Raw genomic sequence first — 27,793 nt, forward strand, 5'->3', positions numbered from 1 at the left:
CTGAGCACACAGCATGACCATGGAGCAGCTGCCACGCACTCGTGTGTTAGCACAGCTCCTCGCTGTAGGTTTTACAAAATATTTATTGCAAAATAAAAGAAATATGGCAACAAAACTTAAATAGCAAATGACAAGACACCGGCCATAAAGCTTTTGCTATATTATGAATCTTTCACAATAATCAATAGTAGAGCGTGTCTCAGGGCAGCTGCACGTGGACAGCCCCGTGTCACTGGCTCAGCCATCTGCAGTCTGTGAGACTTGTGCCTCCTGCCTGCTCCTGTGCCTGCCCTGACCCCCTGAAGCAGGCAGGAGCCAGCAGTTCCATACTCTGAGATGTGCCATGCCATACCCCAGCCCCTTCTCCTTTCTCCTGTTAAAGCCACCAGTGCCCTTCCCTTCCATAAGGGAGCAGGGGATGGAGATACATTGCTGAAGTACCTACTGCTCCCCTCACAGCTTCTCCTGTGACAGGTTGCTTGCATGTCTTTCCTTTCTCACCCATTGGGAAAGGACAGGCAGTCAGGGAGGAGTACAAGGAGACTGTGAGCAGCCAGGGATCAGGTTAGGAATGCTAAAGCCTGAAAGAATTCAATCTGGCCAGGGGCATCAAGGGCAACAAGCAAAGTAACCCCGATAGGTGCACTGGTGGTAAAAGGAAGACTTGGGAAAATGGGGACCCTCTATGGAAGGAAATGGTAAACCCAGTTCCCTGGGACGTGGGGAAGGCTCAGGTACTTGGCCTGCCTGGCTGGCTGCTCCAGCCACACCACCCAAGTCACAGGAGGCCAAGAGAGAGTGGGAGAACAAAGACCTGCCTGCAGCAGGAGAGGACTGGGGTGGAGAAGGTCTAAGGGACCTGAAGGTGCACAAGTCCATGGGACCTGATGAGATGCACCCACAGGTTCAGAGGGACTGGTGGAGGCAGTGGCTTGGCCACTATCCATCATGGTCCTGAAGTTGCGGCCATCCAGAGAAGCTCCCACTGACTCCAAAAGGGGAAACATAACCTCCCCCTTTTTAGAAAGAGGAATGAGGAAGATCCAGAGAACTGCAGGTGGTCAGGTCTCACCTCAGTGCCTGGAAAGAGCTTGGAGCAGATCCTCCTGGGAACTAAGCTAAGGCACATGGAAATTAAGGAGGTGATTTGTGACAGCCAACGTGGCTTCACTACGGGCAAGTTATGAGAACTTAGAGCCCCTTCCAGTGCCTAAAGGTGCTACAAGAGCTGGAGAGGGACTTGGGACAAGGGATGGAGGGACGGGACAAGGGGGACTGGCTTCCCACTGCCAGCGGACAGGGTGAAATGGGCTGTTGGGAAGGAATTGTTCCCTGTGAGGCTGGGGAGGCCCTGCACAGGTTGCCCAGAGAAGCTCTGGCTGCCCCTGAATCCCTGGAAGTGCCCAAGGCCAGGTTGGACAGGGCTTGGAGCACCTGGGATAGTGGAAGGTATCCCTGCCCATGGCAGGAGGATTGGAACAGATGACAGTCTCTTCCAAACCAAACCCTCTTGTGATTCTAAAGCCTTTTATTAAAGCTCACCAGTGACAGAGGGAGTCTGTACTGCTGCTGAAAGGGCTTTTGGGTGTGCTCCAAACAGGAGCCTCTTAAACCATATATCTAATGGAAGCACTCTTTACATAAAATAGAATTAAATTATAAAAGGTAACTGTGTGTGTGTAATCCTCCTAAGGCACCCAGGAATTTTAAAAGACCTTGTCCCGCTCACGTTACTTACAGCACCACTCCTGTTCCTCTTCTGCCCCAAGTTACAACCGTTGGCTAGTCAGAAACCTCAGCACACAGGATGACACAGTTGAACAGCGTAAAAAACGGGAACCGAAACCGAACCCTGGTGAAGCACAACCTCCAGAGAGCCGAGCCTGGCTGGGGCCGCCTCAGGGGCAGCACATGGAGATGGTGACGTTGATGCCCAGGTTCCCGTTGTCGGCAAAGAGGTGGGCAGTGGCCGTGTCAAAGACCAGGCAGTTGCTGCTGCGGATGGCCACGGCCACGCCGTCGTGGATGGAGCAGGGAGAGGCCTCCCAGGTCAGCCTGTGGCAGCTGCCGTGCAGCTCCAGTCTGTACTGGAAGCTCTCGGCCTGCTTGCGGGTGCCGATGAGCAGCACGGTGGCGAAGAACTGCTGGTGGCCTTCACACTTCTCCTGCTTCTTCAGCACCAGCATGAAGTGGTGACCGAAGCACGACTGCATCATCACCCAGTCCACTGCCCCCGGCAGGTTAATGTCTGTGGCCAGGAAAATGATGTCTTCTCCCTGAAGGGTGGTAATGCTTTTGTGGGCATGCATGAGGTGGGACATCACGGCTTCCAGGGACCCCTCCCAGTCACAGGAGGTACCGGGGCACGGGCAGGAGTAGGGACGGTACTCACAGATGGCTTCGTGTTTTGGCTTTTCTGTGTGGTGCAGTGTCAGGGAGCAGCCTGTTGTGGCGTACTGGAAAGAGACCAAACACAAGCCGTCAGGAAAGGCACCAGCACTAGAATTCGCTGCTCCCACCCGTCCACTGGAAACACAGGTGATCAGCCAGAGCTCTCCCGCTCATTGCAAACTTTACACTGTATGTAGCCCTGGATTCAAGCTGAGCTTTACTTAGTTTTTGTTTCCACTTAAAATGGATTCTTCTTGTCTTTTGTGGTTGGTTTTTTCCTAACACAAGCACTTAGATAAAATGGGCTGTATGGCTGAGTTGTAGTTAGATCTGCTGGCGCAGTTAGATCTGATCCGTCCAGATCAGCTGGAGAGGTCCTGGCTTGGATTTTCCTTTTCTTTAAAAAGAACAGAGGATTCTAGTTTCAGCAACTGGGGTGGTGGGTGGGTGTCCTTTGCAGGGGGATCTGAGCGGGGGGTGGGTCTGGGGACAGGGATGTGGGGGTGATGGGTGGGGGTTTCTCAGGGGGACAGGGATGTGGGGGTGGTCCAGGCCCGCTCGCCCCCCTGCCCAGCCCCTCGTCCTTACCTTGCACGGGAAGAGGACGGCCGAGGCCACCTTCTCCATGGCCAGGTTCCTGATGTTGGGGGTAAGGGAGCCCCGGCAGGTGGGACAGAGGCTCAGCTGCTGCCGGCATTGCTTGCACACCAGGTGCCCGGCCTGGCACTGCAGGATGGGCGGCAGGACATAGTCGAAGCAGATGGGGCACTCGAAGAGCGAGGTCAGCTCCTGCTGCTGTTGCTGCTGCTGCTGCTGCTGCTGCTGGGGGGGAGGAAGAGGAGGAGGAGGAGGCGGCGGCGGAGAAGCCCCGCCGGTGCCCGGCAGGACGGCGGCGGGGGACGGGGCGTGCGGCGGCTGCTGCTTCCCGCAGGGCTTGCTAGGGCCGGGGCCGGCGGAGGACGGGCGGCTCATCGCGCCTCGCCGCCGCCGCCACCATCGGGCCGCGCCGGGGAGCGGGGACGGGAGGAGGAGGAGGAGAGAAGGAGGAGAGGAGGAGGACAGGAGGAGGAGGATGGAGATGGACGGGGCGGCGCTGGACCAGCGGCGGCTGCGCGCGGCCCCCGCCCCGCTCCCGGCGTGCCCCGCGCGGGGCCGCCCGTCCCGGGCCACGGGACCGGGCTCGGCACCGGGAGTGTGTGTCTGTACCGGGACTGGGATCGGTACCGGCAGTGTGTGTCCTCACCGGGACCGTGTGTCTGTACCGGGACCGGGGTCCGTACCGGGACCGTGTGTCCTCACCGGGACCGTGTGTCCGTACCGGGACCGTGTGTCTGTACCGGGACCGGGGTCCGCACCGGGACCGTGTGTCTGTACCGGGACCGTGTGTCCACACGGGACTGAGATCGGTACCGGGACTGTGTGTGCCCGTACCGGGGCCATGTGCCCGTACCAGGACTGTGTCCCCGTACAGGGACTGCGTCCCCTCAGCGGGACCGTGCCGTGCCAGCGGGACCGTGACTGACAGCAGGACCGTGTCCGCTTACCGGCACTGTGCCGTGGCAGCGGGACTGTCCTCCCTCACCGGGACTGCCCGCCGGCATCCCCCGCAGCTCGGCCCTGTCCCGGTGTCACCGGCGCTGCGGGGGCGGCGGGGCCGCAGCCCGGGCTGAGCCGCGGGCCCGGGACCGCCGCGGACGGAGCGGAACGGGAGACGGGCAGCGGCTCCTGCAGACCCCGCACCGGCTGTGGCAGCATCACCCCGGCCGGGGAGACACGGCTTCTTTTCGCTTCTGTAAAATTCAACAAATGTGAACCACGTTTCTGGATCACTTGCAGAAGGTTTATTGGTCCCGGTTGTCATTAGCAGCACACTGAGGGTGTGACTTACAGGTGGTTTCTGTGAGCGGGAAGCCGCGTGCCCTGCCCAGCCTCGCCAGGCTAGTGCGGGGTGCCAGGGTTTGGCAAAGGCGGTAAAATCCCTGAATCACAGAACCCCACAACAGTCTGGGTTGGAGAAGCCCTCTGAGACACAACAAGCCCAACCATTCCCCCAGCACTACCAAGGGCACCACTGAGCCCCGTTCCCAAATCCCCCATGTGCGCAGCTTTTAAATCTCTCCAGGGATGGGGATTCCACCACTGCCATGGGCACCTGTGCCAGGGCTTGGCTCTTCCCGTTCCCTGCCGGCTGTCGTGGGAAGCAGGAGAAGCTGCATCCTGGAAAAGGTGTGCAGTGGGGCAGGATGCCAGTCGCTGTTCCTCCAGTGCTCGCTCTTGCAGTGGGTGTGATGCTTTGTGGGCAGAGCGTCCCTTCAGTGCACCAAAAGCTGTTTGACTGGGGAGAGAGGTTTTTGTCCTCCCGACTGCAGTGACCAGTGGTTACAGATACACACTATAAAGCTGGCTTTTCGCAAAAATTAAAATGAACGCTATATGTATAAAGTCTAATGCATAAAGTCTAATGTATAAAGTCTAAAGTCTAAAGAATAATGTATAATGTATAATGTATCATGTATCATGTATAATGTATCATGTATCATGTATAATGTATAATGTATTAATATAGTTTCTTTTATTTTCTGCTAATAATGAAACTTGGAAATAAGTGGTGTGATGAATGTGTATATATATATTTGTTTGTTTGTTTGTTTTTGGTTATAGCATAATATTAAAATAGAAACTATGTGATGTAAGATGCTTTTTGTAGCTAACCTAGAAGAATGGAAAAGATAATCAGGAAATTCCCCACATTCTTGGATTATCCGGATGAAGATAATGGGGACAGCCCCCAAAGCTCCAAAGGAAGAATTTATTGATCCTCTGTTACCTGGGAGTGAGACTTGGGATGACCAAGTGGTGCCACAAAGAAATTTGTCTGCAAGAAGTAATAAAATGTTGAATTGATGAAATGGGGGCAGGTTGGGGGGTTGAAACTAGAAGAACATCTGGGCTCAAAGGAATGTTTGAATCATGCATTAGGGTCATTTGAATATGTAACACACAGATCCTTTTAAAGAAGTGTTCTGAAATGGTAGGATGTGCTTTCTGGCTGCATGCCAGACACCCTGGCCAGGTCCTTTGCTTTATTTCTGTTTCCTAATGCTCTTATTTCTTTATTAAACAATTAAAAAAAAATTACCAAGAGAGTGAGTCTCGTTTTTCACACAGTGGAGCTGGTAGTGTGTGGTAGACACCAGGACCCCTCAGGAGCGGGGTCCCTCCTGCCCACTCCTCAGAAGAAGGGGTCTGTCCCGTTCCAGTTGACGGTGGCCCCTGCCCACCTGGTCCTGATTGCCATCTCCAGGGCCGGGCGCCTCTGCCCTGGGCTGCAGGGCCCTTCCCCCCGAGCCTCTTCCCAGCGATGTGAATGAGTGTCTGAAATGGAAGTGAAAAATAAATGTCTAAAAAAAAAATCTTAAAAACCCAACCCCACTCAAAAAGGCTTCAGTGAAGGTTAAAAGCAGAAGCTCCTGCAGCTGTCTGGGTGTACATGTGCTCCCCAAGGGGCTGGGGGAGAGCAGGCAGGGCCTCCAGGGCTGGGGACTGCCCCTGCACCAAGGCCCCCCTGGGAAATTCCGGTGCTCTAAGTGCAGCTCTGGGCTCCCTGCGCGGTGTGTCTGCATATTGCTTTTCTGAGCAGACCTCAGATAGGATCTGTGGCCACACCAGGTATCGTGACGGCTGATCTCAAATCACTCTGCTTCCCTGCAGATTTACCCTTTAGTTTCAAGGTTCTGATTCGCTTTAAATGCTGCAGTGAAAGGAGAGCAAGGAAGGAGGTACCCAGTGAGGGAGGTGAGGGATGCACAGCAGCAGAGAAACAAGAACCTGGCACCCCAAGCACAAAACCTGGTTCACAACCCAAGCGTTGCTACAGGAGCCGCTTCTACCCCCCGGGGGGAAATGAAACTCGGTGGGGAGCACGAGGGCGAGGTGGCACCTGGTGCTGGGCAGGCAGAGAGAGCTCAGGTGGGCAGGTGGCCCCTGCCGTGTGCCAGCCCTGCTGCCCTGGTGTGCAGGTTGTGTCTGGGGTACAATCCATTGCCTTCCCAGTGTCTGGTATGGAGCTGTGTTTGAATCTGTGCTAAACACAGGGTTGATTATCTAGAGGGGATTTTGTTATTGCTGGGCAGTGCCAGCACAGCCAAGGCCTTTTCTGTTCCTCCTGCTGCCACGCTGCTGAGGAAGTTGGAGTGCATGGCAGGCTGGGAGAGACACAGCCGGGACAGCAGACCCCAAATGATCCAGGGGATATTCCAGACCATGTGACATCGTGCTCAGTGTGTAAAGTGGGGGGAAGGAAGAGAAAGGGAGGGGGAGTGTTGAGTGTGGTGTGTGTCTTCCCAAGTGACTGCTGTGTGTGGTGGGCCCTGCTCTCCTGGATGTGGCTGAACACCTGCCTGCCTGTGGAGGAAGTGAATTAATTTCTTTGTTTTCCTTGGCTTGTGTGTGTGGCTTTTGTTTTTCTTATTAACCTGTCTTTATCTCAGCCCACAAGTTCTTCAGCTTCTGCCCTTCCAGTTCCCTCCCTGATCCTACTGGTGGGGAGTAAGTGAGGGCTGGATGGTGTAGAACCACGGCAGCTGGGAAGAAAGTTATTATAAATTTTGAGTTGATCATGAAACAGTCCTGCTTCCTGGTGTGTTTAAACTTTGTATCGAGTATTTAACACAGGAAGGACACTTGTCCCTGACGCCCATCCCTCAGTCCCCGGTAAGCCTGGGTCCGTACCTATCGTCAGGTGGGCAGTTCGGGTCTGCTCCCGCTGCCCAGTGTAGAAGTACAGGTGGAAAATTCTCTCGGATTTCCAGTCGGAGAGCAGCCGGCTGTCGGTGCCGAAGAGCACGCTGTGCCTGCCCGAGACGCCGCACAGCCACACCGGCAGCCGGGGCGTCCGCAGCGCGGGGCTCACCTGGGCGGGGGAGGATTGCCGGGACCCCGGGCCGTGCCGGGACCCCGGGCCGTGCCGGGGGTCCCCCGGTGGCCCCGGGGCTGTCCCTACGCTCACCTGGCGCTCCAGCGGAGCCCGCTCCCAGCGCAGGAAGCCCACGGGGCCGCGCTGCCCCCGGGCCTCGCCATCCCCATCCCCAGCGCCGGACTCCGCGTCCCGGGCGCCGCCGAGCGCCCGCGGGCTGGCCCGGCCCGTCAGGAGCAGGCTGAGCACGGCCTGTGGGAAACAGCCCGTCACACAGCGGGGACACGGAGAGAACGCCCCGTCACACAGCGGGGACACGGAGAGAACGCCTCGTCACACAGCGGGGACACGGAGTGAACGCCTCGTCACACACCGGGGACACGGAGCAGGTGCCCCGTCACACACAGGGGACACGGGGCAAACAGCCCCATCACACACAGGGGACACGGAGCAGGTGCCCTGTCACACACCGGGGACACGGAGCAGGTGCCCTGTCACACACCGGGGACACGGGGCAAACAGCCCCATCACACACAGGGGACACGGAGCAGGTGCCCTGTCACACACCGGGGACATGGAGCGAACGCCCCGTCACACACCGGGGGCACGGAGCGAACACCCCTCGCAGGTGAGGATGTCCTGCTGCCAGCCCTGTCATGTCTGTCACCAGTAGGGGAATGCCGGGCTGCAGAGCCTTTTTAAAAAGTATTGTTACTATCATCATCATCATCTGTTTTTTAAGTGCACAGTCATGATTAAAATTGCAATTTTTTTTTTAAATGGACTTATGCTTCTTTTCTCTTTGGATTAATTAACAAGTGGTATTTTTTTCCTAAATCAGATGTGGGCATAATAAAACCAGAATGCTCGAGATATGTGTCTGATCCTACCTCTGTACAGGTGACATTTCCAGAACTGACGTTCAACAGAGGAGCTGTGTCACCCAAATCCTCTTGGAGCCTGTGTGGCCAAGAACAGATCATCAGGGCAGCACTGGGGCTGCGCCAGAGGCAACACTGTGCCCCCCTGCCTGGCCAACAGAAATGAGAGGAAAGGAAAAGGCTTTTCAGAAGATGAAACCAAGCTACAGGAAAATGTTTAAAAAGAGAACTATACCTTTCAAGTGTCCTAGAGAAAAGTAAACTGTATAAAAATAGGATCACTCCATGGCTTCCTTTGCCTTTGAACTGGAAAAAGAAATAAGGGATTTCAGGGGAGGAATTGTAGCCAGTAAATCATATTTGATTAAAGCAATTTCTCTCCTTCAATACAGCCCTAGGTGAGTGTGTTGAGTTAGGTAAGGTGTTATTCCAGAAAGATTTTCTAACTAATTTTGTTGAATAGGATCAGGTAGGAAAAGAAAGAAGAAAATTCCAGTTATTGGCTAAATGGGTGTTTGTACAATTTCCCCGTGTTTTTGCTGAGGCTGCAAGGAATCACATCTTTGAATGGTGTACAAAATACTACCCTGTTTCCTCAGTGTTTGTGGGCTGAGAGAGCTGGAATAATGGGTAAAGTCACGGGGATTTACATGGGAGCAGGATCCCTCCCCATAGGAAAGGCTGGAAATGATCCATGAAATAATTGCACATTAACTGTGTGAGTGTCCTGATGACGCTGACACTGCTGTGTCCAAAATGCCCATTTCAAATGAGAAATAAGATGTAATTTAGCAAGAAAACAACTTGGATAAAGCAGCGATCCCCACTTACAGAGTTTATGTGGTCAGAGATGAACCCCTGAGCAGCAGGTTTCTCTGAGAACTCGAACAGCCGGATCTGTGGGGCATGAGCACCGAGAGGGTGGTGTAGGGGGGGACATGAATTGTACCAAGACCTGAGCTTTTGAATCCTATGGTTCTGTTAATCAAGTGAAAGAACAATGCAGAGGTTTGCTGTGCCCCTTCCCCAGCCGTGGGCTCTGTGTGGGGTCCAGGTGTGTGGGGTCCAGGTGTGTGGGGTACAGAGGTCTGGCTGTGTGGGGTCCAGGTGTGTGGGGTACAGAGGTCTGGCTCTGTGCAGGGTTTCAGGGAGCAGCTCTGTGTTGGCAGGATTCTCCTTTTTGCAGGAGAAGGAGGATGGGCTTTGGTGAAGGGCAGGTGGATGTGGGCTGCACAAGAGGTCTGGGGCGATCACTGTAGTGCAGCCTCAGTGAGGGAGCAGTGTGGGAGGTTCTGTGTTCCAGGCCAAAGGTACCTTTAAGGAAAATCCCACTGGCAGGAGCCAGTTCCATACTCACTCTCTCTGCGAAGCTGCTGGCTCTGTAGCCTTCAGGTGGCATCGTGGTGACAGGGGCAGTGACGAGGCACACGACAGCTCTGCCACCTCCTCCTGCTGCCCACAGGGTCTCTGCCAGGGCCGTGGCCAGTGCCTGCCCCTGTTCCCCTTGCCCCAACCGGCACAGCCTGTGCCAGGGGACACCAGGGGCTGTGACACACGGGGTGGGGGCACGTGCCACTGCCCCGAAATCAGAGGATTTGGTGGGAAGAAGCCTTGCCTGGGGCTCGGCCAAGGCTTCTCTCCCAGGGCACATCCCCACCTGTATCTGCCTTCCTGAAACTGGATCTGGTTTGCCTGAACCCAGAGGCTGATGCTGACCAAGCAATGCATGGAAATAATTTCATTGTGTCCCATGAGCAACTTACCTTTCCAGGTGGGTGGATCCTGTCTGTCTTGTGAAGAGCAGGTATGCGATGATGTGTGCTTGCACAGCCGCCAGAATGGCTCTTGTTCCTCCCTAGGAACAGAAAAACAACCCCTGCCATCCGAGGAGCCTGAAGGAGCACGTGTCATTGCCAGCAGTTCCTGGCCAGGGGGACAAGAAGCCCTTATGGAGAAGGAGCTGCAGGGTAGCCCTGGCCATGGGGGCAGCAGGGACCCTGTGCTGGGTGTCCTTCCTCCCTGTGTGCCAGGGAGCAGCACCCAGCTCCAGGTACTGTGTGTGCCTGGAAGCCCCAGGGTTTGTTTTTGTCCCCTCCAGCCTGGCAGCAAAGGGACAGAGGTCCTGAGGCAGCACAGGGCTGATGTGAGGCCAGGCACAGGGGTGCCTGTGACTGCTGCCCACCGTGCTGACACGCACACCAGGGCTGTGGTTCCCCTGAGCACGGAGCTGTGGAGTGCAGGGAGTGGCACCCGTGGCTGTACCCAGCGTTTCAGCCTCCAGACAAGTCAAGGGATTTACAATCTGAGTGTGTATCTTGGCCACCTCCTTTTTGGGGTGCAGGGTTGTGATGGCAAATGAGGAAGAAGAAAACTTCCATCTGACAAAATGATGGTCTAGGTGACTTCACTTGTTGGATGTCTTTGCGGGGTACAGGTGTGCAGGGTGCAGGTGTGTTGCTGCTGAGGCCCCCTGCCCTGGCTGCCAGCTCCCACAGGTGTCTGTGACCCCAAGCAGTCGCTGTGTGACCCTTTTACCTGTCCTGTCTGCAGCCCGTAGGCCAGATCCGAGTGTGGTGGGTGGAAGCTGAAGTGTGCTGCTGCCCACTCACAGCTGAAGAGGGGGGGCCTGCTCCTGAAGAGCAGCTCCTGCAGTCTCTGTGGAGGAGGAGGAGGAGAGGGGCCAGGGTCAGGTGTCTCACCCCCGCAGGAAGGGTCTGTGACACCAGGGGTCTCGGGGTGCAGGTGTGTGCCCTCAGCCAGAGCAGTCGCACTGTGCCTGCAGCCAGGCCCCACAGCTCCAGAGCAAAGGTGATGCCCTGAGCTCAGTGCAGGGACTTCACTCAGCACTCAGGTGAGGCTTGGTTGCCGTGTATTAACGTACATTTGGGTACAGGGCACATTCTGGGGAAGACTGCACTGGGGCCCATCCTGCCTTTGCCTGCAGGACAGCAGCACCTGGCAGCAGTGCTTTCGGGGCCAGGTACTCAACAGGAGTGAACCCCCTCACTGATGGTGTTCAAGGCCCTTTCCAAGCTAAACAATTCTGAGATTCCCTGATGCTGCCTCCTGTCCTGAGGCTGTGTGTCAGGGGAGCCCTAAGCACGGGAAACATTGCCTGTTGTTATTTGACCGGTTCTCTCCTGAGAATTACTGCGGATCACCTTTAAGGTTGCATTCCGGCTGTTTTTGTCAAGGGTCTCCTAAACAATCCATCCCCTTCCCATACCCCGTTCAGCCGACAGCAGCCTGGAGCCCGCAGTCACACCACCAGGAAAGGCTCCCCATTCTCTTTCCCTTCGGGAGATTCAATTACAGCTCATATTAAATTCAGCAGGCAGCTCACCATTGCCGTGTCCGGGGAGACGGGGTGGCCGCCCGTGGCCCGCGGGAGCAGAAGGGGCCGGGGGACGCTGCCGGGGGGTTTCTGTGGCCCTGGGGACTCCCCGGCTCCGAGTGGTCCTTGGCCAGCGCTGCTCTGTCCTGGCTGCAGGAGAGGAGCAGACGGAAGCTCACAGGGGCTCTGCCTCCACCGCCGTGTTCCCGCAGGGTGGGCACAGCCCCGGGCTGGGGCCGGCGGGGCACCGGCTGCCCTGGAACAGGGGTGCCCGTGACTTCCAGCTGTTTTCAGACATTCCCGACACATCCCTACAGGCTGAAGACTGGAGCAGGTGATAGCAGGTGTCTGAATTACAGGGAATACCCTTCAGCGGCTCCCAAGCACAGAAGGTTTTCCAAATACTTACATTTTGGAGATCTTAGTTTATTTTCTAAAACTCACTGTGAAAAGCATTAGTTTTTGATGGAAAAGTTAACCAAGTGTTGGACCGCTCTGTCCCCTTGATTTCAAAATATCTGAAGAAAACATCTGTTTCTCAAAGAAGCAGCATGAGAAATGAATCTTCATAGATACCTGGGCTGCAGGTACGGATGTGCGACCGCCTCAGTGTGCCAACCAAGGACAGCCCAAAACTCACCAGACAAACAGAAAATATTACCTTTGGAAAAGGAGTTTCCTGATGAGTCGTGCTGTTGAATTCCAAACTGAAAACGTAAAATGAAGTCCAAATGAAAGCAGCCAACAGAGGTATTGATAGCATGTGGAGAAACCGGAGCCCAGCCAGAAGAGAACCCGAGAACAAAGGAAGAGTAAGAGCTGTAGAATTTATGTTACTGAATACACAAGGACATTTTGTCATTGTCACATAAGTTTTGTAATAAAACATGACGTAAAAAATTACAATAAATGGAATTAAAACTCCGTTAAAGAAGCAGAATAAAAATCTTACCCACGGAAACTAAAGATTTCTCTCCATTTGCTCAGAGCAGAGATTCTGCTGGTGATCTCCTGCAGCTCCGTGGGCACAGCGTGCTGAGAGCCGCGGTCACCCATGGCAGCTCCCTCCGGGGGGTGCTCCGGGCGATGCTCCGGGCGATGCTCCGGGCGATGCTCCGGGCTTTGCAGGCGATGCTCCGGGCGATGCTCCGGGCTCTGCTGCGGAGAAGCGGCGCTCCGACCCTCGCTGTTGGAAGCCCCGACCTCCCCGCCCGTCCCACGGGGACGGAGCTGCCCGGAGAGCCCGGCCCAGCCCTGCCCTGCTGGCTATGCCCGCAGCATCAATGATTAATGCCGCGGGAGCAGTGCGGGGATGGGGCAGCGGGGGCTGGCTGCGGGTGGCAGGAGTGTGGGGCAGGAGCAGGGGCAGGAACGAGGGTGTTTCCCAAAGTGGGGCAGGAGCAGGGGCATTTTCATGGATGCAAGGAGGTCCAGGGTCCGTGCTGGGTCTCCCCTGGGTCCTTTCTGGGGTTCCCTCAGGGTCCAGGATGGGATTCCCTCACGGTTTGCACTGGGCAGACCATACCTGCTCTTTCAGCCACTCAAACACACAAACGTTGTCGTAATTTTATTTTGCTGGTAAGTTGTTGTTTGCCTTAGGAGTAGCTGGGCTGGTGCTCAGGGTGGGATGTGGGGGTGGTTGGGCTGGACTTTGGCCACAGTGACCCTTGTGAGGACACACAGACCCCAGGCTGGGGCTGCTCTGTATGGTAAAGGTGTTTGGGCTTGCCGTGTAATAAACAATACCATGAGATCCGACACAAATTATGCTTTAAGAACATACATTAACATTAGGAGGAATATACATATAGATAAAGAAGAAAATTATGAAAAAAGCTGGGAGTTGTGCTGATTAGCTGAAGCCCTTCCACACTGATAAAACCCAGGGAGACGCAGAGGCAGAGCTACCCTGGGAAAGGATACAGCTGACAAACCTGTACAGTAAGCAGCAGTGTTTTGCCTTTCACAGTAAAAGTACAAAAAATGACATCAAAGTCAGTAAGGCCTCGTGGGCTGCTGGGTGCTGAAGCACAGAGGGCTCTGATACCTGCTCTGACCTGTGCCTGGCACGGGGTGGATGCCGGCTGGGATTGCTCCTCACCCACAGCTGGGCACAGCCCCTGCGGGTAAATGGGGCAGGGGCTCCCCACCCCTGTTTGCTCTGAAGGCTGCTTCTGTGTCCTGTGAGGAGCACCTCATCCCCAAGGCGCCCAGGGAACCCCGCAGCGGTGGTGTTTGCTGGTATGGTGCCCTTCCTGGGGGAGCAGCTCTTGCATTAGTTCACCTGGGGATGTTCGGGGGGCGAGGGCTGGCATGTCTGTTCTGCCTTCCCACTCCACACCCTCCCGTGTTCATTCCTCAGCCCCTGCTGAGCTGCAGCCTGCACAGGAGCCCCTCTCCTGTGTTATTGGTGCCCTTCTCCAGAGGTCCTGGCTTGGTTTGTTGGCATTGTTTGTTGGGAACTTGCAGGGCTGTTCTCTGGTGGAGGTTCCCGGGCTCAGCCCCATTGCTCTGCCCTGGGAAATGCCCTTTGCCTGGTGAGCTGCAGAGGGTTTGTCCTGCACTGCCAGGCCTGGCTGCCTCCCTCAGGCAAGCAGGAGCACGTGGCATCTCCCCTGCACCTGCTGTGCTGTGCCAGCTTTGTCACCCAGCAGCTGCTGGGGAAACGAGGGCTCCCAGACTTTGGGTTTGGAGCACAGTCAGGTTTATTAAAAGGACAAAACCCAGAGAGTTTCACGGAGAGAAATGGAGCTGCTGCCATGCACGTGAAGCCAGGTCAAAGTGCAGGGGTTTGGAGTGTGCCCTCTGAGCACTGCACACGTGAGCTGGAGTCTGAGGGGTGCTGGGGCAGAGCCTGGGCGTTGTCCTGTCCCTTGCTGGGTGTCCTTGGGCCCTGCTGTGGTCACGGCTGCATCCTTGTCTTCACCAGGGCTGGAGGGCAGAGCTGCTGCTGGTGAGTGTGTGCTTCTACTGAAAGCCATCGACTGGACTTTCCAGATTCAGTGCAACGCTACTGAGTGTCCTATTTTTCTTCATACCAGCCACTTTTTAAACAGTTTACAGGAAAAAAATGTCTCAATAAGATCTTACCTCAAGAAAGAGGGATTTTCCATCCAGACATTACCATACAGCACATCTTCTTCTGTTCACTGCTTAAACCATATTGACACTTACTTGAACCTTCCCCTTTTTTACCTTCTCTAGAGCTAATCATTCACAAGTTGGTACCTCTGGTGGTTGTTGATGTAATAGTGACAAATTTCTTTACTTGAAACATTCTTAAACCCCATCATTTTAATACATCAGGTCAACTGCTCCTGTGATTGTCCCTGAATCTTTTGATTTTGAAAAGGGAAATTCAAATCCAGCAAATCGGATCAGCAGGGCATTGAGGAAGTGCACCAGGGAGCAAACCAGGATGGTCCAGAAGGAATCTGCAAACTGTTCGCTGTGAGTTTTGAACGTAAAGGTCCCCTCTTTGAAATTAGCAATTTTCTCTGAAAGGTGGTGGATCTTCACCTCTGAGGAGAAGAGAATCATGATGAGGCAGCCACAGGAACCTGGAAGGGAGGGGGAGATGCTCATCAACTCAGCAATCCCTCAGCCATGCTGTGTGATATAAGCTGCAGCCAAATACCACACAGAGAGTGCTTTTGTGGCCCTTAGCTTTAACAGGGATTCTTTTTGGAACCCAAGCCAATGGCTACTGAAATGGGTAAGCCTTTCTAAGTGAATTTGGCTCAGGGCCAGGAGTATTTAGTGCCCTGAGCTAGTGAAGTGCCAGTGCTCATGTTCAGCTTTAAGTTGCTCATTGTCCCACTGAGCAGAAAGGAGCTCTCTGAACACAAACACGTGCTGAACCCTTTGTTAAATTACCATTGTAATGTGTAATACCCTGTGAAGCCAGGGTAAACCTGCCTGTCAGCCAGGCCAGAGCCCAGGGAGCGGGTGTGTGTGTGGCAGAGGGGTGGGGACCTTCTGTTATCCCTGAGCGGTTCCTCAGAGCCCGGGAGCTGCTGCCAGCCCCGCTCTGGCTGCTCAGCTCCTCTGCCCTTGGGAAGGCTGTGCTGCTCCAGGCTGTGCTGCTGACCTCGCCCACATTGCCTGGAGCCCTCCTGTTGTGGGGCCAGCTGCATCACTGGCATATTCGGGTTGTTTTCCCCCCTATTCCTACTCTGGTTCCTGGGTCTGACTGTGTGCGGGGTGCCAGTGATGCCACCCCAGCTCTGCATTCCTGGGGCCCTTCTGCCATGGCTCCCTGCAGCTGCTCGCCCCTTCCCATCCTGCCACCCACCCTCACATGGGATTTCCCCAGTTTATCTCCCAGCTTCCACCTGGAAAACTCAGGGGCTGATATGGCAGAGTCACCTGCCTTCCTGCCTGGCTTGCCTTTGCCAGTTTAGAGTCAATGCAGCCTCGGTTTAACTCAGCTTAACTCAGTTTAACTCAGTTTTAAGGCTCTCCTGGGCTGGCAAGGGGTGCTGTGGGCAGTGCCAGCCCCAGCACAGCCCGGGGTACTCACAGGAGATGAAGCTCCACAGGTACAGCCCCAGGGGGCCGTGCAGGGTCTCGTAGGGGCTGCCAAAGGCATTGAGCATGAAGAACCCTGCAGACACCAGGGCAAAGACAATCAGTACTGAGCAGAAGAGAATGACACTGACATGGATGCTTGCAGGGATAATTCTGAGCAAATCTGGAAAAACTGAAAACAAAACAAACACAACGTTATTATACACATTAGGCAAAGTTGCCTCTGATGTCAGGCTGGGGGGTTCCTGCTCGTTTGTGATAGTTGTTTTAATCCTGCTCTTCTAAACGCCACCAGATGAAATTATTAACTAGAAATGGTTTTTAGTGGATGTTTGGAGGCAGAAAAAATTCTGTGAAACTCAGAATCATAGACTGGCCAGGAGAGAGAGAGAGAGCAGCTCCAGGGAAAGCCTCTCCTCCCCTTCCTGAGGGTGGTATTTGGTCATTAATGTGGAAAGCATCTTCTGGGGAAAAACCGGGAGGTTGTATTTGAGGAGGCAGGTCTGGCAGAAGGTGTCACCGAGGCCTCTCTCAGTGCCAGTGTCATGGGGCTGATCTCCCCTGGCTGAAGGCTTGGCCATCCACTCTGCCCTGGGAGAGGGATAATGAATCTTTCTTTAGACCTTGCTTTCATTTATGTTCATGAAGTCCCACAAAGGGCTGTGACATGGGAAAGGAAATTATGCTATGATTGTGGATGCACAATTTCAGGAATAATTTGTTCTAAATATTTTTATGCAGCTTTTAAGCTACTGTTTCCGATTGTGGTCCTGTTTGTCTACGGCACAGGGACAGTCATTCAGACAGCAAAAGAAAATGATTTTAAACAAATCCTATTTGTTTGGCAAAAAGAGCTGTTTAGGAAGGAACTGTGAAATACACTTCACTGCTCCTGATCCATGGGGGCACGACTGAAGTGAGGTAATTAATAATGTCTGGTGCTGCTCTGCTGTGGCTGTAACGTGAGCAGAGTAAAGCAGCCTCACATCAATTACTCCTCCTTGTAAAGTCTGTACCAGCAAACTGCCCTGCAGCCCCACGCAGGAACACAGAGCAGCAGGTAATGGAGTCCTCAAAAATGAGTCCATTCATCTCCCTGACTAAATGAAAGGGAAATTAATGAAACAAATGTCTGCAAAGCTCAGGAAGTCCAGGGAGGCCAAGTGCACGGTGCTGAATGTGCTCAGGGCAGCCCCAGCACAGACACAGGCTGGGTGGGATGTGTTGGGGCTGCCTGAGGAGAAGGACGGGGTGCTGTGGGTGAGAACTCTGTGAGCTCTGCACCCAGAGCCTGCCCTGGGCTGGCCCCACAGTGTGAGCAGCAGGGCAGGGGGATGCTGCCCCTCTGCCCTGCCCAGCTGGGGCTGCACTGCAGAGCTGCCCCAGCCCTGGGCCCCAGTACCAAAACCACACAGAGCTGCTGAGGGAGTCCGGAGGAGCTCATGGAGCCAGGCTGGGAGAGCTGGGGGTGCCCAGCCTGAGGAGGGGACGGCTCTGGGGACATCTCAGAGCCCCTGCCAGGGCTTCCCTGTGCAGGATTCCTACAAGGAATAGCATTAGCTCCTGTGACACTCTCTGATGTTTTGGGAAGACATGCAGAGCTCTTGTATTTAATAACACAATTTTGCATGGTTTGTTTTAAGAAAATAAATTATGGCATGGCATTGAATCCTCCCCTGGGCACCTGCATCTATAGCTGGTTCTGTCGTTAACATTTTATGTGTGATGTATTAGGGAAAATTAATTCCAGAAGCAATGCTGTCTTGAAAGGAAAACATTCCTCCATGGTCCTGAATGAACCCATGTGTGCTGTGCATGGCAGAGACCTTTAGAAAATGAACCACTGACCTAGAAACTGATGGGAATGAGTGGGAACAAATGGAGCAGAAGCTTTCCCCAGCTGAACTGGGTTTGCTGGCTGGGCAAATTCATATTACAATTAAAAGAGATACAGTGGTCAGAGGGGAGCATTTAATGGGAACAAGCCTAGAACTAAATAATTTTGCCTGTTTTCCACGTCTGCTCTCCTCAGACGGGCTAAAGTGCAGTGAGTGCATTAAGCTATGGCTGTGTATTTTGTGAGCTTGTCCTGCTTTCCTGAATGCTCCTGGCGAGCTTCCAAGGCAGCCAGGTGATGGGAGGGGGCTGCTGCAGCCCCAGGAACTGGATCAGCACCTTGTTCTCAGTGCTCTCTGAGCTGAATGCTCCTGACCCCTCACGGCTGTCACTGACTGAACCTGAGGGTCCGTCCCAGAGCTGCTGCAGCTGGACCAGCCCTGGTCATGCCTCACCTACAGCAGTAAACCAAATCCTTGGGATTGCGCAGACCCCTCTGGGAATTCACCCACCGTGCAATAACTGCACACTGGGATGGCACAACAAAGCAATCAAGAGCGAACTTCAGGGTTTAGACAGACTAGTGATGGAATTCAGAGAGAGCAAATACTAATACTATATTAAATTAGCTCGGTTTACTATTTTGGGAAAATGTTATATAGTAAATAATTTCTGGTTCCTAGTCTGGCAACCTCCCCTTGCGTTACTAGCGCTTTGACATTCTGTGTCAGGTGTCAAGACAGCCAGCATCCCCCAGCCAGCCTCCCCCAGTCCTTCTTCCAATTAGTGCCACAGACTGCAAACTTTGGGCTGCTTTGTTTCTCTATAGCAGCCAGTGCCCCAGCTCTTTCCTGAGGTTCTTGCTGGTTTAGTTCATCCTTTTTGGCAGCACAGAGGTAATGTTGTAGTGCTGGCACACAGAGGATTAATTAAACCCCCCAAATATTCTTTGTAAAGTAATAGTATAAATCTTATGGAACGCGGCCATCTGTGTAACTGCTTCATAGATTCTTGACGACATTAGCCAGGCTGTATCAGTATGATAAAAAAAGTTACTGACCCTGCAGATCAGAGCACAGCCAGGGCAGCGTTCCCTTGGCGGGGCCGTGCTGCGGGATCGGTGCCTGTCTGAGCGAGGGGCTGTGCGGGCAGCGCTGTCTGGCAGTGTCCGTGTGTCCGTGCGGGCAGCCCTGTCCCTGTCCCCTGTCCCGCCGGTGTCCGTGTGTCCGTGCGGGCAGCCCTGTCCCCATCCCTGTCCCGCAGGGCGCTGCAGAGCATCCCGAACACGGTCGGTACTCACATGAGAACTGGAAGGGTCTCCCGCCGAGCCCGCACTGACGCACCCGCTGCCCGGAGAAGAGCCCGTACTGGATGTGGCCGATGAACTTGTGCAGCTCGGGGCCGCTGGCGTTGACCAGCAGCGCTCCGGTGCTGCAGAGGACGGAGCCCCGCACCCAGAGCTGGGTGCCCACGGCCGCCGCCGCGCCCAGCGCGCACGCCAGGCTCAGCACCCCGGCCGTGCAGAAGATCAGCTTCTTCTGCTGCGCTGGCATGGTGGCACTCGGGGCTGCGGGGACGCGGCTGCCGGGAGAGAGGCGTGCCCGGGTCCGGAGAGTGGCAGCAGCCCGGATGGAGAGCCCAGTGCCCGGCCAGCCCTGAACTGAGAGCCCAGTGCCCAGCCCTGTCCTGTCCTGAGTGCCCAGTGCCCAGCCCTGTCCTGAGTGCCCCAGCGCCTGGTCAGCCCTGAACTGAGAGCCCAGTGCCCAGTCCCAGCCCTGGCTGGAGGATGCTCTAAATGCCCTTCTTCCCTGTGCCCTTCTGTAGAGCTTCGCAGATGTCTCTGTGCATCCCCTGTCACTCGATAGCGAGGGTTTAGGATGACAGATCTCTGTAATTTGAGGAGCGCTCTGCTCGTCCCAGCCCCCGGGGATGTGGATGAGTTGGGGGTTCAGACGTCGAGCTTGGCTGCTCTGTCTGATTATCTGCTCTCCACAAAGGAAGCTTTCAGAGGGTTTATTTTTGCGGGTTTTTTTTTTCTAAAGCCAGAAATGCTGAGCTGCTGTCTTGTGGTTTTTTGGTTGTTGTTTTCTTTTCTTGGCTCTGGGCATTTATTTATTTATTTATTTATTTATTTCCCCGAGTGTATTTCTTTTTTGCTCTTTTTTAAGGTAATGCCCAGGTACCACACAGCACCCTGCCAAAACAGGAGGCCCCTCTCCAGTATCCCGTTGCATTTGGGCGCTTGTTTGTCCTTGCTCTCCCTGTCAGGGTGCTCCTGGCAGCGTGTCTGGTATGTACAGTGCTATTCCAGCTGCAGCGTGCAGGATGCTCAGGCAAACTGTTCAGTCCAGGTTTGGAATATACACAAATGGGTTTTCTCTTACAGCCTGACAGCAGACGCAGCCCACCCTGAGGCTCAGGAACACACGGCTCCTGTGTCTGGTGTCCTGGTGCTGCTGGCGCCTGCCCTGCTCCTCGCAGAGGCCGAGTCACTGCACGGTGTGTGGAGTGTGGCCAGAGCTGCATCCACCCACCCACTGCCAGGGGCCTCACAGACACTGGGTTTGGGTTTTGTCTCAATCAGAACAACTTACTGCTTTGTTAACTGCTTGCACACGCTCTGCAGGTGGTTTAAAAACATCACATCATCTAGTTAACTAGATAAGGAGGTTTTAAGGCAAAGCTGGTATTAAAATGAAACAAAGCTGTGCAGAAGGGATTTAGTGATTTGGTTTGGGGTTTTTTTGTTTGTTTGTTTGTTTGTTTGTTTTTTGGTTTTGTTTGGTTTTTTTTGGTAAGCTATTGCCCATTTATCAGACTTGTTAGTTCTTGCCTTTGGCAAGCATGACATGAAATGCATGACAGTGTATGTCACTCCCAGCCTACTTTATTGCTATTGTCGGTTTCAAATTATCTATTCAAATTATTTCAAATTATCTATTGTCTGACCTGAGAATTGCTAAGAGACAAAAGGCACGTGGTTTGCCATTTCTCCTCCATAGCACATTTAAACACCAGCTCATTTGTAGAGTGCTGCTGTCAATCTTATTTAGACTTGTTTGCAACCCAGTGTCCAGTCTTGTTTTTCCAAAGTACCTCGTGCTCGTCCTGCTGCAGGGATGCAGCTCAGGGAGAGGATGTGGCATAAATAATGGGCCGAAAGGGGAAAAGTCCTCATGCTTGCTTGCTGTAACTCTGGTGGAGGACTATGCCCACCTCTCCAGCACCCGAGGAGAGGACAGCTCTGCTGGGCGAGGGGAGGCTGCTCTGTAGGGCAGGACACGGGTTACAGGCTGTGATCACGGCTGCAGCCCTGCCAGGAAGGGGTCAGCTGTGGGATATCCACTGATGCGGGAAAAGGGAGCCCCAGAGCTTTCCTCTTGGAGAAGCCCGTGGTGTTCCTGTGTCTTCTGCAGCTCTGCTGGGGAAGGGGTGGCTCTGCTGCCTGGGATGGCCAGGCCTTCCCTCTGGGATGGAGGGTTTCCTCCGTGCGTCTCCCTCTGCTCTGGACACCCCGTGGTGCTGCTGAGTGTGGCTGGGCAGGAGCAGCCCCATACTGACCTCGGGGGGCTCTGCCCTGCCGGGGCTCCTCGGCTCCATCCAGCCTGTCACTGATGCCTGGGGCCACTGCGGGACACTTCGCGCTGTTTTGTCACATTTCTGAGGGGTTTATATTGCCTGACCCACTTCTGCAGTTTTCAGGACTGTGGAACAGAAGAACCTGCCTGCTTGTGTTTGTTGTTTGGCAGTCACAGGAATATCAAGAGAGTAATACTTTCCTGAAGAATAAAGGGCTGTGTTTGTTTGCCTTCCTGAGCCCTGATCTAGTGGGACTCCCCCAAAGCCTCCTGCTGCTGTTTGCTCAGTGTCTCTCTTGGGGCTTGCACAGCACGTCCTGTGCTGGTGCCAGCACTCTGCTGATGCTCAGGGGATCACACATCATGGAACAGGTCAGGGACCTCTGCAGATGATGTGATCTGTGCCCTCCCCAGGGGAGGTCAGCCCAAGCAGGTTCCCCAGGACCGTGTGAGGCTGGGTTTGGCACTGCCCCAGCACTCGGGGCAGTGTTTCAGAGCTCTCCTGGTGGCAGCTCCCTCTCTCAGGGCTGCAGCTTTCCCCAACTGTGGCATGTGGGCAGCCCAGAGGCCAGGGCAGGCAGGGCTGCTCCCAGGGAAGGTGTGTGGGTACTCTCTGAGGAAGGAAAGTGGGAGAGTATCCTCATCCCTCTCTGCTGAGGGGCCTGAGCCTGGAGGTCAGATTCTCTCTGGTTCTCAGTGTGCTGTGACTCTTTTCCTTTTGAACTTGGATCTATTCTGGGAATGCTGGGTTTCTCTCTGTCCTGGGCTGCTGGGCTGTGACCTCTGGCAGTGTTACAGTGACTCTACTGGTGACACAGCTGGTCATCTTCCTGCTCAGCCTCTGCTGTTTGGGGCTGTGTGTGCTCGTTCTGCTCTTTTCTGTCCCCCTTTCCCTCGTGCTGCCACACGGGTCTGTAGCTCAGCCTGGGTTCAGACCAGCTCCCCATCTTCCCAGAGGAATGTTTCTGTGGGAAGTGTTTGCCAGGGTGCTGCATTCTGACCCAGATCTGGGCTGGGGGAGCTCCCTGAGCAGCAATGCAGCAGTCTCAAAAACAAACACCTTCAGGATGAGTCGGCTTGCTCCATTTCAGGGGATGCTGAAGGTCTGACCCCAACGAGCAGAACATTCTGCTGCCAAGTGCTGCAGGGTGGTGGCACCTGGGACAGGCAAAATCAATGTTGTGAAGCCTGTCAATGCAAAATGTTTCTTCTGAAGTGAATGCTCAGTTCATGGTGCATTTAAATTACTCTTTTATGCTTTAAAGTCTTGACTGAGGAGTTGATTTTAATTAATTTCTTAAATTTTCATTTTTCACATGTAGCTTTTTTCTCTAAGCTGAACAACAAATGATTTTTTTTTTTTGTTAATCCTGTTACCATTTTGCAGAGAGGATCTGACTGAAATGAACCTTTAGTGGTGTTCTTTGATGGTGTTATGAAAGCAATACAAGTGAGAATCGAACAGTTATATATTTAAGCATTTTTTAAATGATGAAGAAGGAAAATAAAACTACAGTTGGATTTCCTCAAATGGAAATTCCTCTAAAGTAGTTGTGCATAGGCCTGTCTTGTTTCTTTTACTGTAGCAGTTGGACCAAAAGTGTTTCTGATTTCATGGACTCTTATTGGTGGTTTTGTCTATCACACATGTTCAGAAAAAGAAATTACTAGATTTGTTCTCTTGCTTGCAGACTGTAACTCTTTGTTGCCCAAGAGCCTTGGTGCGGAATTATTCCACAAATGAAAATATGAACATTAATCCAGGCTCACCTCTGGATTTACTTCAAGTTGCTCCATCTAGTTTACCTATGCTGGATGGAAATTCAGCCTTTAACCAGCAGCTAAGATCTATTTCTTGCCAGATTATTAAGATCTGGTTTATATCCCAATAATCATTTTGGTCATTAGGACTGCAGCCAAGTTTGGATCTTTCTGTGAGTCTAGTGTCAAGACTAGTGCTGTGCTGGTGTTGAGCTTCGTTCTAGGACAGATTTCAGGAAAACATCAGGAATTTTAGTTACATTCAGATGTTTTCTGTTACTGAGCTGCAATTACTTCAGGATGTAAAATGACAGGTAAGAGGAAGCTTGGTGTACGTATTGGGAGATGTGACTGTTCAGACATGCTAAAAGTTCAGTTTTGCTGGGTGGAATGGGAGGAGACAATGTTTTATTGTGCAAGTAGATTCTTAGCAGAGAAGATTTGCACAGAATGTCCCTCAGTTTGTTGTTCCCAAGTGCAGGGACACTGTAGGATGGATCCCTTGTTCCTGCCGAGAGGGCTGTCACAGGCTTGACACAGAATTGACATTTCCCACTGCCAGCTAATTAGCAGCTCTATTTCTTACAGGTTGGGCAAAGGTTTATGGAGTAGAACAGCAGAGAAAGCAAAGAGGCCATGCTGTGGAGGTCGTTTGACAAGTGCTAGGAGTCAACTGCAGGTAAGACAATTCCAAACAAACGTTGGGGATTACACTACACACTCTTGGAGTTTTTTATATTTTGCCTCTGCTCCCAAACCCATTTCCAGAGATCAATGAAAAATTTAATCAGAAATCCTTGGCATTTTGAAGTCCTTCTTTTAATGTGTGTAGTGCAGATGATAATGGCACTGGGTCTTTGTATGACGTCAAACTCCTGAGTTTCCTTGGAAGGTATTTGGAGAAAAGATGAAATATCTGACTTTAAAAATACAAACTCCTTTTACTGTTGGAGTAAAATTTGAAAGTGGAAAACATGAGTGGATGTGTTTTGTCAGTGGCTGTTCCCAACCAGTGCTGGCTGTAGCCCAGGACCCTGTGCACAGACCTGCTGCCTCCTCACTGCCCATCAGTGCTTTAGTGGCTTTGCATGAGCAAGCAGAATGTGGTGTTGGGGGATGACACCTCTGGGAGCATTTCCAGGGAGACAGATGTGCCAATAAACCGTTATGTGGAGCTCAGAGCAGGTGGGATGGAGTGAAACACTTGCCAGAGTTGTCTTTGTGTTCCCAGCACACTTTTACGGCAATCAGAGAGAAACTGAGGAAGGAGAGCTGTCACAGCAGGCAGGGGAGGTTTCTGACAGTTCTTAACCCTAATGCCCGTATGACATCAGGACTTCAGCACACGGATGTGCTGTGGTTTCGAGCAGGTAGGGTGTGACATGCTTTATCATTTGGGTGCTGCCTTTTTGCCTTCATTTGCTTTCGGAGCCAACTGATGTGGTTTTGTGCTGTTGCACTCACACTTGTATCTTTTTTCTTCCTTCTCTCTGTCTGTGTTCCAAAGTTTTTCTGACTTCCAGATATAATTATAGTAATGCTCTCTCTTTGTGTTTCAAAAGGCAGAGTTGGTAGGGAAACTTCTGAAAGTCATTATTCTGTTTTTAATGCAGGCTTTCTGCCATTATTGCCTTTGTTTTATGGTGCTTTGTGAGCTGAGGTTGCCTTGAAAACTTTGGGCCCTTGGAGCTGTGCTCCCCAGCTCACAGTACCAGACATCCTTATGCAGGTTTGCAGGAAATCTCCTACGGGCACCACACTGTCCTGAGAGGTGAAGGAAGCTGAGGGGGAATAAAGCGTTGCTGGGTATGAGAGCAGAGTGCCCGTGTTCGCACAGCAGGCACAGCGGATTCGAGTGAGAGCAGAAGCGGAGAAGGTGCTGACTTCTTTCTGAGAGAAGGAAAGTTTTGAAAGCTTTGAAAGTTTTAGCCTTACCTTACCAGACCTGGAGCTGAGAAGAAATTAAACTGCCAAATTATGTGCAGTTCCTTAACCATCTGTGGAAATTTCAAGATTTAGTTGTTGCTTGGCCCAAGCTCAACTCTTGAGACTGGCGCAGAGTGTTTGGTGGATGGTGCCTGTGCATTTTGACATTGGAACCTGCAGAGCCACAGAGAACGGGTTGGGTTGGAAGGGACCTTCAACATCTCCCAGTTCCATCCTCCTGCCATGGTCAGGGAACACACACACTGACCTTACCTGTGCAGGTTCAGGTGTCACCTGCTGGGCAGACTGTCACCTGGCGGCCCTGCCCTGCCCCGGGGGGTGAGGGGAGGGCACTGCCGAGCCCCGGGAGGGGTCACAGAGCCCCGGGCGGGGTCCCAGAACACCGGGTGGGTCACAGAGCCCCGGAGGATGTCCGGGCTGCCGAGTCGCCCCACGGCCGCTGGATGGCCCCACGGCCCGCTGATGCGGGGATGTCACCACGGGCGGTGCTGTTCGTCTTCTTTTTGTCTCTCGTTTCCTCCCCCCCTAATAAACTTCTGCTTTTCCCTGGCAGGAGAGGCCGTAAGTGACGAGGTTGTGTACACTCTTTTCAGCCGGCAGCTCAAGAAAACCCGTAAGGATTTTTGTTTTGTAAATAGGATGCCCACAACTAGGACGTCTGCCTACTGACGTTGTTGTTGTTGTTAAAAATTGCTGTTGTTCTTTGAAGGACAGCTGCCTGCCGCCTGTGCTTTGATGTGAGCCCAACTGAACCATGTTTGGAACCTATTTCCTGTCTGTTTTTCCAGTTTTCACATCTCGGTTTGAGCCTTTATCATGGATCACGCGTGTTTTAGTGGTGGGCTTGGCAGTGCTGCCTTTATGGTTTGACTTGATGATCCTACAAGCCTTTTGCGACCGGGATGATTCTGTGATTGTCTCCCAGCTGCTCTTGTGTGGTAGGTTTTCATGCAGGCAAGGGCTGCACCAGCCCAAAGCCCTGCACTGAGTGTAGCTCACAGAGGTTCAGCTCTTTGCTCGTGGAGTTTCAAACAATAACAGCAGTTGTTGAGTTGTTTTGGTGGGAAGGTCTGGTGGCCCATAAAGATGTAACATCACAATGAGCACAGTGGCCGGGCTGCTGCCTGGTGAGTGTGCACTGAGCAATGAAAGGACCTCTCATTTCTGGTTCTCTTTGTCTTGTGTGGGCTCCTCAGGAGATCTGCCTGAGTAGGAGGACTTAAAATCTAGAAGTTTATTCTGTGTCACAAAGCAGTAAATTCACTTTCTTTTCAGATGGGAATGCAGAGAAAACTGCTGACCTTATTTCTGGCCACAGGTATTTTCCACGTGACATTTCCTTGACTCAAATCATCTCTTGTGCACAGCTCCAGAGTGGTTTTCACAGTGGTGATTTTTGTGAAGGTGTAAATCCAGTAAACACTCTGTATTGCTACTGTACAGCACCGGTCCAGACTTGGAATACCTGTGGCTTGTCTGCAGCCCCCCATGAGGCAAGGAGTCCCTGTGAGGGCAGGAGTGGATGTGGCAGAAACAGAGTCCTCAGAAGGGTGAGCTGGAACATGCAATAGTGACTTTTTCCTCTGTGAGTTCACCTGTCATTTTCCTAGGGCTTAAACGCACTCAAATTTCACCTAACACTTGAACTAGATGTATTTTATTATCTGTCATAGTCTGTCACAAGTACCACTGTGGAAGGGAACTGAGAAAGAATGGCTTTACCACCTCTTAATCCTTTTTAAGAGGTTTGGAATGGTTGGTGAGACCCTTGAACTTTTCAGTTTCCTGTGTAGCGAAATACATCTTGGTACAGTATAGCTTGAAAGAGACCTCAGCAGTGGGGGGTATGTGGTACAAGCAGCGTGGTTGCAGGATTTTCTAGCCAGTGTGCAGCAGTGAATGGAGGATAGAGGAGAGTGACTGATTTTTAGGAACTGATATTGAATTTCTTGAAATCACTATGCAGAATCCCAAAACTCCATGGATATTTATGCACGTAGGGCTCCGCACTTGTGTTTAGTCTTGTTTCTGATGCTGTCTTTGAAGTCCATATGAATTCTTATGATGCCAAGGGATGTTTTTCACTTAGGAGTGAAAAAGTCCTGTTTTGAATGTGGTTCTCACGAGTGGGGCTTGTGACAAATGCAGAGAGTTGATATTTGTCTTTCTGAGATCACTTTTCTGGAAATGAAACAGAAAAACAAAACTCTCCACCCCACTGTGGGAAAGGAGCTCTGATGGGTCTTGGAGTCATGGAGCTTCAATTTAACATTTTTAACTACGTGAGAGGCCCAGATCTGAGTGCTTCAGACTGCTTGACAGGAAAGAGAGACAAGATGAGCAAAATAGTATCTGCAGAATCAGTCTGCTTCCCCAGCACTGGGAGAATAGAGCATGTTCTGAGCAGCCTTGTAACAGTTTTAATAATGCAGTTAGCATTGCTTTGGTTGTTCAAATTGCCCAGTTTCCTGTCTGGGTGTTTTCATCCTTAACTATTTTAGGAAATCCAGCACCAGGTTCCTGCTCATCTAAAGGAGTTAAAGCACAAAATCTCTCTGGAATGAAAAAAAAATTATTCTATGTCTTTGATAACTTAAGAGGAGCACACAGCTTCAAGCTT

At 52.7% G+C, this 27,793-nt stretch overlaps 3 protein-coding genes across 4 annotated transcripts; all 3 read right to left on the bottom strand.

The window, feature by feature from the left end:
* Positions 1–1,510: 1,510 nt before the first annotated feature.
* SIAH2 (siah E3 ubiquitin protein ligase 2) lies at positions 1,511–3,411 on the bottom strand. The gene is made up of 2 exons (XM_066193607.1): positions 2,980–3,411; positions 1,511–2,456 (listed from the first exon to the last, which is right to left on the bottom strand). Exons 1-2 carry the CDS (start codon positions 3,361–3,363, stop codon positions 1,899–1,901), a joined length of 942 nt encoding a protein of 313 aa, XP_066049704.1. The 5' UTR covers positions 3,364–3,411; the 3' UTR covers positions 1,511–1,898.
* Positions 3,412–5,551: 2,140 nt separating this feature from the next.
* MINDY4B (MINDY family member 4B) lies at positions 5,552–12,577 on the bottom strand. Its single transcript, XM_066193858.1, has 10 exons — positions 12,474–12,577; positions 11,531–11,671; positions 10,723–10,798; positions 9,951–10,042; positions 9,545–9,710; positions 9,019–9,084; positions 8,423–8,493; positions 8,197–8,266; positions 7,123–7,558; positions 5,552–5,766 (listed from the first exon to the last, which is right to left on the bottom strand). The coding sequence occupies exons 1-10, from the start codon at positions 12,575–12,577 to the stop codon at positions 5,624–5,626; spliced, it is 1,365 nt and encodes a 454-aa protein (XP_066049955.1). The 3' UTR covers positions 5,552–5,623.
* A 2,238-nt stretch (positions 12,578–14,815) lies between these two features.
* On the bottom strand, positions 14,816–19,440 carry CLRN1 (clarin 1). 2 transcript variants are annotated; one of them, XM_066193898.1, is made up of 3 exons: positions 19,188–19,440; positions 16,044–16,223; positions 14,816–15,081 (listed from the first exon to the last, which is right to left on the bottom strand). In XM_066193898.1, the coding sequence occupies exons 1-3, from the start codon at positions 19,438–19,440 to the stop codon at positions 14,816–14,818; spliced, it is 699 nt and encodes a 232-aa protein (XP_066049995.1). The 2 variants fall into 2 exon arrangements, with proteins under 2 accessions (XP_066049995.1, XP_066049994.1); XM_066193897.1 differs by having other exon boundaries at positions 14,816–15,120.
* Positions 19,441–27,793: the final 8,353 nt, after the last annotated feature.

Source organism: Chamaea fasciata, unplaced genomic scaffold (genome assembly GCF_029207755.1).
Source record: "Chamaea fasciata isolate MVZ Bird 193981 ecotype frontalis unplaced genomic scaffold, bChaFas1.0.hap1 SCAF_11, whole genome shotgun sequence".
Lineage (NCBI taxonomy): Eukaryota > Metazoa > Chordata > Aves > Passeriformes > Sylviidae > Chamaea > Chamaea fasciata.

Coding starts and splice junctions, on each gene's coding strand:
- SIAH2 (XM_066193607.1), bottom strand. CDS start 3,363: ATGAGCCGCCCGTCCTCCGCCGGCCCCGGCCCTAGCAAGCCCTGCGGG. Junction 2,457..2,979: donor CCGTCCTCTTCCCGTGCAAG/GTAAGGACGAGG, acceptor GTCTCTTTCCAG/TACGCCACAACAGGCTGCTC.
- MINDY4B (XM_066193858.1), bottom strand. CDS start 12,577: ATGGGTGACCGCGGCTCTCAGCACGCTGTGCCCACGGAGCTGCAGGAG. Junction 7,559..8,196: donor GAAATGTCACCTGTACAGAG/GTAGGATCAGAC, acceptor TGTTTCCCACAG/GCCGTGCTCAGCCTGCTCCT. Junction 5,767..7,122: donor AACTGCCCACCTGACGATAG/GTACGGACCCAG, acceptor CTTCCATTTCAG/ACACTCATTCACATCGCTGG.
- CLRN1 (XM_066193897.1), bottom strand. CDS start 19,440: ATGCCAGCGCAGCAGAAGAAGCTGATCTTCTGCACGGCCGGGGTGCTG. Junction 16,224..19,187: donor GAGACCCTTCCAGTTCTCAT/GTGAGTACCGAC, acceptor TTTTGTTTTCAG/TTTTTCCAGATTTGCTCAGA. Junction 15,121..16,043: donor CCTGTGGAGCTTCATCTCCT/GTGAGTACCCCG, acceptor AGCATGGCTGAG/GGATTGCTGAGTTGATGAGC.